The sequence below is a fragment of the Macaca mulatta genome, chromosome 10 (genome assembly GCF_049350105.2).
Source record: "Macaca mulatta isolate MMU2019108-1 chromosome 10, T2T-MMU8v2.0, whole genome shotgun sequence".
Classification (NCBI taxonomy): Eukaryota; Metazoa; Chordata; class Mammalia; order Primates; family Cercopithecidae; genus Macaca; species Macaca mulatta.
The window spans coordinates 25,009,675-25,021,162 of record NC_133415.1 but is presented as its reverse complement, the minus strand read 5'-3'; the positions used below and the strand labels follow the sequence as shown (position 1 = coordinate 25,021,162).

The following is an 11,488-nucleotide window of genomic DNA, read 5'->3' as shown; positions in this document are numbered from 1 at the left end:
TATTTTTGTCATAATAATTTATAAAATCCTAGCTCCAGCATCAACTGGCTGGGGTACCTGGCATGTAGGAACTTCATTGCAAGGGGAGAGCAGCTGCGAGACTCTAGCTCTGCTCTGGGTCTGGCAGGGGCCCAGCAGGACCAGCCATGGGGAAGAACCATCCTTTGGCTGAGCTCTCAGGATATCCAGAGCCTGATCAGGATGGGAAAGCGCAGAGACTACATACTCTGCTCCAGCATTGTTCAAAGTGCTCTGGGTCTCAGGATAGGGACAGCAGCTTTTCCAATGGAAGAAGGCAGGGAGGAAGGGACAGAGGGAGGAAGGAAAGGAAAGGATGAGAGGGAGTGAAGGGGAGGATGGGAGGAGTTCTGGACATGGAGAGTTTAAGAACACAATAGGTCAGGCACCTGTAATCCCAGCACTTGGGAGGTCAAGACAGGAGGATGGCTTGAGCTTAGGAGTTGGAGACCAGCCTGGAAGACTTACTGAGATCTCATCTCTACTAGAAAAAAAAAATGAGCTAGGTGTGGAGGTGCTCGCCTGTAGTCCCAACTACTCAGAAGACTGAGGCGGGAGATAGCTTGAGCCCAAAAGGCCGAGGCTGCAGTGAGCTGGGATCGTGCCGCTGCACTCCAGCCTGGGCAACAGAATAAAACCCTGTCTCAAAAAAACAAAAACAAAAAAACCCCCAAAAAATAGACCTGGGTTCCAATCCCAGCACCATGCTTTGTTAGCTGTGTAGCCTGAGGCCAGTAACTGCTCCTCTGTGAGATTCAGTTTTTCAGTCTATGAAATGGGGCTAAGAGGTGTTCCTATGTCTTCAGGTTGGTGTAAGGATTAAAGGAGATAAACTTATTGGGGGCTTAACCCAATACTTGCCATACAGTAGGCACTCATTAAATGACAATGGTGAGGATGATGAGTAGTCCATCAATAACAGCAGGACCAACACTAAAATAGTAATAATAGCATCTAACATGTATTAACCTATTTGATGCCCACAGGTATCTATAAAGTGGGAAAATTATATTTCCATGTTACAGATGAAGCAATGGAAGCACAGGGGTTGAGTCGCTTGCCCAGGGTCACACAGCTAGGAAGTGGCAGAGCTGAGGTTTGAACCCAGACATCCTTGTACCGGAACCTGAGCTCTTAGCCTTTACCCACTATTGCCTTACTACAAAGCATATTCAAAGTTTGCAGATTCCAGGCTGGGCATGGTGGCTCATGCCTGTAAACCCAGGACTCTGGGAGGCTGAGGTGGAAGGATTGCTTGAGGCCAGGAGTTTGAGACCAGCCTGGGCAACATGGCAAAACCCCATCTCTACCAAAAATACAAAAATTAGCCCAGCTTGGTGACGCATGCCTGTAGTCCCAGCTACTCAGGAAGATGAGGTGGGATCACTTGAACAGGGAGGTGGAGGCTGTAGTGAGCTGACTGCACCACTGCACTCCAGCCGGGCAACAGACCAAGACAGTGTCTCAAAAAACAAACAGCCCACGAAGTCTGCAGATTCTCTCAGAAAGGAGAGGGGTCATTGTCATTTTTTGGGATAATGAAACAGAGGCTCAGAGAGAGATAGTGACTTGCCCAAGGCCACACAGCTCAGGAGAGGCAGTGCTGATTTTCTCGCCTGGTGCCTCTGACTCCAGGGCCGGAGTCTGAGTGGAAGCATCAGGGGCTCCACTCACTTGGACAGGGAGACACCACCCGGCTTGCCAATGAGGTCTTCATGGTGGAGGACAGCGTCGCTCCAGGCGATGCCAAGGAAGTCGAGGATAAGCTTGAGTGAGCGCCTGGGGTGCAGCACCAGCTGCTCGTAGTACACAGGCAGGCACTTGTCCTTGCCCACCTCCATGCACTGGGCGTACATCACCTCGATGGCCTTGTTCCACTTGGTGAGGCAGTCGCGGTAGCTGCTGAGGTCGAAGCCCGCGATGGTGACTTTGCGCGTGATCATGGAGTGCACGGAGGCTCGGCCATCCCGCACCATCAGCAGGAATTTGGAGTTGGGGAACAGTCGCGACAAGTAGACCGAGGACTTGAGCGTAAATGGGTCCTTGTTGCAGAGCACGCGGGCCGGCTCTCCGTGCTTGGCAATCACCTCCAGGATGAAGGCCTGCATGGCGGCGTCCAGCACCTCATCCGTCACCCCCGCCTCGTCCAGCCGCAGCTTCTCACGGCCAGACTTGGACCAGGCCTGGCGCATGGCCAGCACGCGCGGGATGATGCGGGTCTCCTCGCCGCAGCGCACCTCGGGGTGGGCGTCCAGCATGGCGCGCATCAACGTGGTGCCACTGCGTGGCACGCCGCCCACGAAGATGAGCGGCATGGCCTTGCCGTAGCGGTATTCCACGTGGTTGGTGCCCACCATCACCAGCTCCTCCTGCTCCGGCCGCATGGCCCCCCGGGGGCTCCGCAGGCCCGCCAGCACCGCCCGGCACTCTAGCACCTGCTGCCCCAGCTGAACCGCCAGCACTAGGACCAGGGCACAGCCAGCTGCCAGCAGCACCCTCCGCACCGACAGGCGCATGCTGGGCCGGAGGCGGGGCAGGCCCGGCCTGAGGACCCGCTTCTGGGGCTTCAGCGACAGGTTAGCTGGCAGCCCGCCAGGCTCACATCTGGGGAAAGAGGGGGACATGCATAGTCAGGAAGGTCTATGAGCTGTGAGCTCTCCAGTAACTGCGAAGCCCTATAACTGCAAACTGCTGACATGAATGCAGAGGGCAACTTTCATAAACACTAGCTGTGTGCCTGGCACCCTACTGGGCACTTTAAAAAATTTTTTTGTTTTTTTAAAGAGACGGGGGTCTCACCATGTTGCCCAGGCTGCTCTTGAATTCGTGGGCTTGGGTGATCCTCCTACCTCCTCCTACCTCCTACCCAAAGTGATGAGATTACTGGCATGAGCCATCCGGTCTTTTTTTTTTTTTTTTTTTTAATGCTGGAGTGCACTGAGTGGTGAGATCACAGCTCACTGCGGCCTCGGACTCCTGGGCTCAAGCAGTCCTCTGCCTCAGCCTCCCAAGTACCTGAGACTACAGGCACACACCACCACACCTGGCTAATTTTTAGAAACAGGGTCTCGCTTCAAGCAATCCTTCCACCTCGGCCTTCCAAAGTGCTGGGATTACAGGGGTGAGACACAGTGTCCAGCCACTTTACCTATCTTAACTCATGGGATCTTCCAACAACCTTAGGAAGGGAGGTACTGTTATCAGCCCAAGGGATGCTACAGCCTGGCAGCCTAAGTTCAAATCCTTCTCTCCACTTCCTAGCTGTGGGACCTTGGCAGGTTCCTTAATCCCTCAGCTGTTTCATTGGATCAATGGAGACAGTGATCATTATTATAAAATTTACTATCAAAATATATAATGTCAGATTCCAGCAGGTCTGCTCTATGAGGGCAGGGAGTTTTGCTGGTTTTGTTCACTGCTGTACCCCTCAACTCTTAGCACAGTGCCCGACACCTAGTAGTTGCTCAATAAATATTTCTGGAATGCGCCTTGAGAGGCTACTTGAGAGGCTGAGATGGGAGGATCACTTGAGCCTGGGAAGTCAAGGCTGCAGTAAGCTATGATTGGGCCACCGTACTCCAACCTAGGCCACAGAGCAAGACCCTGTCTCAAAATGAGCAGAGCCTGAATGAGCCGAGCCTGGCACAGATTAAGTGCTATGAAATCATCATTGTAGAGAGAAGAAACTAAGGTACAGAAAAGTTGCTCGGTTGCCCAGCTGGGAAGCAGCCAAACCAGGGTCCACGGTTCCAACCCAGACCAGCCAGCTCTGCTTTAAATCACCACTCTGCCTCCAAGGAAAACATTTTTTCAGGAGAAGGCTGAGCATATCCTGGTCTACACTTCTTCCAGGATCATCATTCCATCATTTATTCTTCATTCACTAAAGTGCCAGGCACTGTGTTTGGTGCTGGAAACAGGACAATGGACAAGACAGCCAGGACTCTGACCTCAAGGAGCTTAGGTCCCAGCAGAAGAAGCAGATAATACACAAGGTATGGACAAACTGTGATAACTGTTTCAAAGAAATGAACAGGACACTGTGAGAGGAACCAAGGAGGGGAAGGAGGAAGGTAGTCAGGGGAGGCTTCCTGAAGGAGGTGGTATCCAAGCCAAGACCAGGATGAGAAGGAGCCGGCCATGTCTTTGCATGTGGGGAGGGTGTTACAAGCAGAGAGAACAGAGAGTGCAAAGGCCCTCAGATGAGAAAGAGTGTGAGGTCTTCAAGAACTTGAGGCTGAGAGTGGCGGCTCACACCTGTAATCTCAGCATTTTGGAAGGCCAAAGTGGGAAGATCACTTCAGGCCAGGAGCTTGAGACCAGCCTGGGCAACTTAGTGAGACCTTGTCTCTGTGGGCATGGTAGTGCCTGCCTGCAGTCCTGGCTACTTGAGAGGCTGAGATGGGAGGATCACTTGAGCCTGGGAAGTCAAGGCTGCAGTGAGCTATGACTGGGCCACTGCACTCCAACCTAGGCAACAGAGCAAGACCCTGTCTCAAAAAAATTTAAAAAAAAAAAGGAAAAAAAAAAAAAACTGAGAAGAGGCTACTGGGGCTAGAGGGGGAGAGGGAAAGATGGGGCAAGGCCAGGCAGGTCCTCAGGAACAAGGGAAGGAGCTGGACTCACTCTATAGACAGCCCCTGAGGGGTGAGGATGGAGATCAGGAGGCCATGCAGGAGGCTCCTGCCCGTGTCCTGGGTAGGCTCAGGGGTGCTGGACCTTTAAGGATGATTGGGGAAGGAAGGGAGAGGACAACTTAGGACAGAATGCTGCTCCTGAGCCTGGGCTCCTCGCTCCTCCCAGGAGTTGCTGATAAAGAAGATCAGACTTCAGTGGCAATTTTTCAGGTAAGGGCTCATTTTAAAAAGCGAGGCCACACCCTCTGTCACATCCCTCAGTGACAGATCTGCCTTCCTTCCCAGATCACCCCCCAAATCCCCTGATTTTGCAACCTGAGCCCAATGCAGACGGTGCAGACCCTGGCCCTGGAGGGACACTCAGCCCATCTCAGATTGCCCCAGCCGTTCTCTGCCTCACCCTTGCTGTGTTTCCGAGGCTTAGTTTCCCTGACTGCCCCCTTACCTCTTTCCAGAAGCAAAGTGAGGGCTGAAGTCTCTGGTCATTCAAGGAGTCAGGTAAGCCGGGTTCAAATCCCAGCTCTGCCACTTCCTGGCTGAATGAGCCTGGGCAAGGGACTCCTCTGAGCCTCATCTAGAAAATGGGCCTAAGAGTGTCAACCTCAAAGGGCTGTTATGAGTAGTAAGCAACCCTCAATATGGAAAATATTTAAGGAGGTGCCCAGCACATAGGAAGCAATGGAAAGAATAATAGCAATTTCTTTTCTTTTCTTTCTTTCTTTCTTTTTTTTTTTTTTTTCTGTAGAGAAAGAGTCTCACTCTGTGACCCAGGCTGGTCTCAAACTACTGGCCTCAAGTGATCCTCCCACCTCAGCCTCCCAAAATGATGGGATTACAGGCATGAGCTACCCCATCTGGCCCAAGAAGATTAGTGAGTTCTACCATAATCATTGGTTATTTACTTATTCCAACATGTAATGGGCACCCGCTATGTGCTGGGAACCTCAGCCTCCCAAGTCTACTCTTACTATGGACGTGTGCCTGAGAGACTGATGGGTTCTACCTGCCTAGGTGAGGGAAGGCCTCCTGCAGGAGGTAGCCTTCATGCAGAATTTTGAGCAGTGGGTAGGAAACAGGCAGGTGGAGAAGGGAAAGAAGGACGTTCCCAGCAAAGGGAATAGCCAGTGCAGAGCCACAGGCAGGAAAGGACGCAGCATGATTGGGGAACTGAGAGTGACTTAGTGAATGGAGGGTCTGGTGGAAGCCCGTGGGAAGACAGCACGCCTCTTTGGATGTGAGGTTCCACCCAAAACCACCCAAGGACCCAGTCTGCGGCTGGGCCTATCCACCTGCAAGGGCTTGGGCTGCCTGGGCCCTCTCAGGCTATAGCAGGTAGAAAATAACCATCAAAGGGGAGGGAACACAGTCTCAGGCCTGGGATGGAAACTGCTAAGAGACTAGGGCTTCCTGGCCGTGTGGCTTGGGAGAGTCACTTCCCCCATCTTAGCCACAGTCTCTTCAGCTGCAAAATCAGGGTGGATCCACTGACCTCAGAGGCTGCTGTGGAAATGTGAGAAGCAGCTGACAAAGCAGAGATGGATCTCAGGCTGGGGTCACCGGCCTCTCTGTGCCTTGGTTAATTTCCTTCTCTTCAGAAAAACGTGCTGATGAAGTTCTGCTGAAGAGGGTGGGGCTTCATGTGTACCCTCGATTCAGGGTCTGCAATGGGGAAAGCTATTTCAGGGCTACTTCCTGGGGGGAGGCAGGCTGAACAGGACATGAAGCCATTCAGAAATTCCTGCAATGACCCCTTCTCTTCATCAGAAGCTCAGTGAAATTCTCCCGAGACCTGTGACTAGAATTCTGTCAGTTATTAGGATTTCAGTGACAGCGTCCCCACCTTGGCTAATTTTTTTTTGTATTTTTAGTAGAGTTGGGGTTTCACCATGTTAGCCAGGTTGGTCTCGAACTCCTGACCTCAGGTGATCTGCCCGCCTCGGCCTCCCAAAGTGCTGGGATTACAGGTGTGAGCCAATGCACCCGGCCAGCTTCAGCATTTTATGTTCAGCAAAGGTGTTTGCATTTATGGAGCATAAACTCTGCTAAAGCATTTTCCCTGCAATATCTAAGCTCAAAGAGATGAAGCAGCTTGTCCAAGGTTGCACGGCCAGAGTGGCAGTCCTTGATCAGACCAGGTCAAGGCTGAAGAAAAGAGCTCAAAGCAGGCAAGGCAGAAGTGAGCAGAAGATAGCGACGACCTGCAGGACGGCTTAAAAAGAAAAAGCAGGGTGACTTGGGACACAGAAAGCAGCCTGGAACCCACAAAGCAGAAAGTATAGCTTCCTGGTTACCCAGAGCTAGGGATCCCACTCTGGGAGGAGCTAGAGGGCCCAGCCCAGGGAACTAGGCCTGCCCGACCCCCTCATCACACTGCTGGACCCTGGCAAGGGAGGCGTCCTGGCATCCTCTTGAGGATGATGGGTGAGGGCTTCCAACTTGGAGTACTACACTGCCAGGTTCAAATCTCGCTTCTGCCACTTGCCAGCTGGTGATCTGGACAAAAGATATCACTTCTCTGAGCTTCTATTTTCTTCTCCAAAAAAGGAATAATAATACCCTTTTCTCAAGGAAGCTATTCGGAAGGCCAGGGAACTCCTGTGGGGTGCTGAGAAAGCATACCCAAAACACTAATGTCAGCAGAACGGGACACAAGAGGGTCTGGGTTCTGGCTATGCCTTGCATCTGCTCCGTGACACTGGGCAAGTCCCACGCCCACTTCGAGACTCAGCCTTCTCTCTCCTATCCCCTGGAGAATCGTCTTCCTAAGAGACAAAGATGCTCGTCTCTCTATGGTGCTTGCTGGGATGCAGCTTTTTCTAGTACCAGATTTCCAACCTGCTGGCTGAATAGAAAGGTGAAAACCAGCCGAGGGAGCTTGCCCAGGTGCCCAATCATGGAGGCTGGGGGCACGGAGGGGACTTTTGGAGGGTGATCTCAGGAGGGGCCAGGACTCCAGCGGAAATTCCTTCTGGGTGTACTTACCTCCTGTGGGCACTCTCATCTCTGGGCTCCAGCTCTTGTGCCTGTGTGCCAAGGCTGTCTGCTGGCAGAGCCCTGGAGAGGCAAAGGAGATATTGCATCAGGGATGGGCACCGTGGAGAGGGGCCAAGTCCCTGGCCCCTTCAAAGAGGCAGAGTGAGGGTTTAGGATCTCAAGAACACCAGACAGTGACATTTGGGAGAAGGACTCTGGAATGCAGGGGAGGCCGCTTCAGCTCAAGATACAACAGCTGGAGTCTCAACTTACCTGCTCCTACAGGGAATGAACTGGCTCACTTCTCAGGCAGAGAGATGTGAGGTGAAGTCTGAGCTAAGGCATTGCTGCCTTAGGGAGCCCCTGGCTTATGCCAACCAGGCCTCTCCCCTCCTCTTGGCCTAGGGACCTTGGACTCCAGGAAAAGTAAATATTAACAATAAGCAACCACCACCACCACGACACACCACTATTGCCACCTGAGATGGCTGGGTATGGCTGATCAGGTTGTGGACTGCACAATTCCAAATGGTGCCATGTGCCCAGCCTACAGTGAATATGCTGCCTCCTGGAATTGAACACAACATCCTACTATCACCAGCTAACACTGACCAAATGCCTACCACGCAAATACCTGTGTCATTCAAACCCCAATAAAAGGAAAGTGTGATGATCCCAATTTTACAGATGAGAAAGCACGACACCAAGAGGAAGAGCAACTTACCCAAGGAATGGGTGAAAAGAGTTTCACCATCCAGACCTTCCTAACACTTAATCTCCCGTGTTACAGGAACGAGGCTGTGTCCATGATGAGTCCTGGCATGTAGCCAGAATCAGGCCAAAGTGGAATCATTGTAGCTTTAGGACAGGGTGTATATATATATATATATATATGTGTGTGTGTGTGTGTGTGTGTGTGGGTACACACACACACATATGTATGTGTGTATATATTTATACACACACACACACATATGTGTGTATATGTGTGTGTGTGTATATATATCTTACCACTTAGGGTAGAGAATATTTTTAGTCCAATTCATACCTTTCCCCATTTTACAGATGGGACAACTGAGGCCCACAAGGAGAAATCACTTTACAGACTCACATACTGAGTCTGAAGCTAAACCTCCCGCCTGTCAGTCCTGTTTCAGGAGGTAGGGGTGATTTGGAATGCAGCTCTGGAGTTGGCCAACTCCTTGACTATATACATCCCTCCTCTGGGACTTCTCCTATTCTGTAAACAGGAGGTTTTAACCAGGGTAACAACACTTTGAAATCTCAGCTTTTTAAATCTCAGCCAGGCTTTGCGTGGTGGCTCATGCCTGTGATCCCAGCACTTTGGAAGGCAGAGGCAGAAGGATCGCTTGAGCCCAGGAGTTCGAGACCCAGCCTCGGCAACAGGGGGAGACCCAGTCTCTACAAAAAATAAAAAATTATCCAGGTGATGGTACACGCCTATAGCCCCAGCTACTTGGGAGGCTGAGATGGGAGGATTGCTTAAGCCCAGGAGGTCAAGGTTGCAGCGAGCTGTGATTGTGCCACTGCACTACAGTCTGGGCAACAGAGCAAGACCATGTCTCAAAAAAAAAAAAAAAAGAAAACAAACAAGCAAACAAACTCAGCTTTTATTATTTATGCCATGATGGCAATAAACAGGCTGCAGGCTGTTGACTGTGTTTCTTGGTCCTCCATTCCTTCCTATTCACTCACTCCTTTTCTCCATACCATTTTCCTATTCCTGAAATATCAGGCCAATGAGGACATCTAAACCCAGATGGAAAAGGGAACCAAGGTGTAACCACAGCAACCAGACCCCCCCCAGCAGGCCACCCCCAAACTACAGACACTCAAGCCCCGGCAATCCTGGAACATGGGCGGCCAATGATGTGAGGCCTGCTGTCTTGGCATAAATAAAACCAATTAGGAAGCAGGCGCTGGAAGCTCTTCCAGAGGCAGGATGGCTCGCCCAGCTGCCCTCAGACAGCTCTTGAAATGCCAGCGAGCCCAAGAGGCCTGCCAGCCAGGCAGCTCCCACGGCCCGTGAGCCCAGCCATCCCCCTCCAGGGAACACAGGCCCTTTCAGAGCAACGGGACAGGGCTGTCAGTCACTTGGAGCTGTGTATCCAACATGCAGCTCCCAGCCACACATAACTATTTAAACTCACCTTAGGTAACATTAAATACAATTAATAATCCAGCTTCCCATCTGCACTAGCCACACTACAAGTGCCCAGAAGCCACACGTGACCAGTGGCTACTGTACCGGACAGTGCACATTTAGGAGGGGGCGGGCAAATGATGGCCCAATCCAACCCAGGGCCTGTTTTCAAAGCACCCTTGAACTAAGAATGGTTTGTAAGGTTTATCAAGGGAAGAGGGTGAAAGGAGGAGGAAGAGGAGAGAGAGGAGGAGGAGCAACAGCAACAGAAACCACATAAACACCACAAAATTGGAAACATTTACTATCTGGACATTTATAGAAATTTGCTGACCTCTGCACAGAACATTCTCATCACGGCCGAGTGTTCTGCTGGGCAGTGCTAATTAGAGGGCAAATGAGAGGGAGGGGTGGGAGTCAAAGAGCTCTCCTTTTTTTTGTTGTTGCTTTTGTGGTTGCTGTTGAGAGGGGGTCTCATTCTGTCCAGCCCAGACTGGAGTGCAGTGGCATGATCTTGGCTCACTGCAGCCTTGACTTCCTTGGGCTCAGGCGATCCTCCCATATCACCCTCCCAAATATCCAGGACTACAGGTGCATGCCACCGTGCCTGGCTAATATTTGTATTTTTGTGTAGAGATGGGGTCCCGCTATGTTGCCCAGGCTGGTCTCAAACTCCTGAGCTCAAGCGATCCTCTTGCCTGTGCCTCTCACAGTGCTGGGACTTCACGTGTGGGGCCGCTGCACCCAGCCCCTCCTTTTTTTGCAGGAGGAATGTATTAAATACACAGCACCCCTGTGTATTTAACACCAAAGCAAGGGTTTTCCATGCCCTACCTGGTTTCATCCTCACATGAGCCCCATCAGACAGGTGGTGCCATGTTCTCCATTTTAAGCTAAGAAAGTCCCATGTGGGTGCAGGGTGAACACGACTCTACCACAAAGCAAAATCGCCAACAAATAGAAACCACACTTAAGAAAAAAGCCAAGAAGGAAATAAGACTCAACTGCTACCAGGTAACCAGGCATGGGGTGGTGCACGCCTGTAGTCCCAGCTACTCTGGAGGCCAAGGTGGGGGGATTGCTTGAGCCCAGGAGGTTGAGGCTGCAGTGAGCTAGGATCAAGCCATTGCACTCCAGCTTAGATGACAGAGTGAGACTGCCTTAAAACAGACAAACAAACAAAAAACATTGCTACCAGGGGTGGTATTCGGATGGTAGGTGATATTTTTCTCCTAAAAACATAACTTGATGGTGTCATCTTATTGTCTTTCCACATGATAAAATAATAAAGCGACTAGTATTTTTTGAATTGTACACCATACATGTTATGGGCCCAGACTGCTTGGGTTCAAAATCCTGCTGCACCGGCTACTGGCTGAAGGACCTTGGCAAGTCACTTAGCCTCTCTGACACTTGGTTTTCTCATCTGTAAAATGGGGATGATAATACAGGTCAAGTAGCCCTAATGCAGAATTTCAAAATATGAAATGCTCCAAAATCCAAAACTTGTTGAGTGCCGACATGATGCTCACAGAAAACGCTCATCAGGTGTGGGCATGGTGGTTCACACCTGTAATCCCAGCACTTTCGGAAGCCGAGGTGGGAGAATCACTTAAGCTCAGGAGTTCAAGACCAGCCTGGGCTATTAATACAACGAGACCCCATCTTGAAAGGAAAGGGAAGGGGGGGAGGGGGA

The 11,488-nt window shown here is 51.1% G+C and overlaps 1 protein-coding gene across 21 annotated transcripts in view; it reads right to left on the bottom strand.

The window, feature by feature from the left end:
- TPST2 (tyrosylprotein sulfotransferase 2) overlaps nt 1–11,488 on the bottom strand; it is a 63,030-nt gene that overhangs the window by 11,249 nt on the left and 40,293 nt on the right. For 5 of the 21 annotated variants that reach the window (XM_077950278.1, XM_077950277.1, XM_077950275.1 and 2 more), the window contains 3 exons: nt 7,638–7,709; nt 6,145–6,314; nt 1,693–2,622 (listed from right to left, as the gene is read on the bottom strand). In XM_077950278.1, coding sequence (XP_077806404.1) covers nt 1,693–2,534 — 842 coding nt within the window. In that variant the 5' untranslated portion in view covers nt 2,535–2,622; nt 6,145–6,314; nt 7,638–7,709. Of the gene's footprint in view, nt 1–1,692; nt 2,623–4,644; nt 4,738–5,100; nt 5,230–6,144; nt 6,315–7,637; nt 7,710–11,488 lie in introns of all 21 variants that reach the window. The other 16 variants (XM_077950267.1, XM_077950274.1, XM_077950273.1 and 13 more) reach the window with 6 other exon arrangements.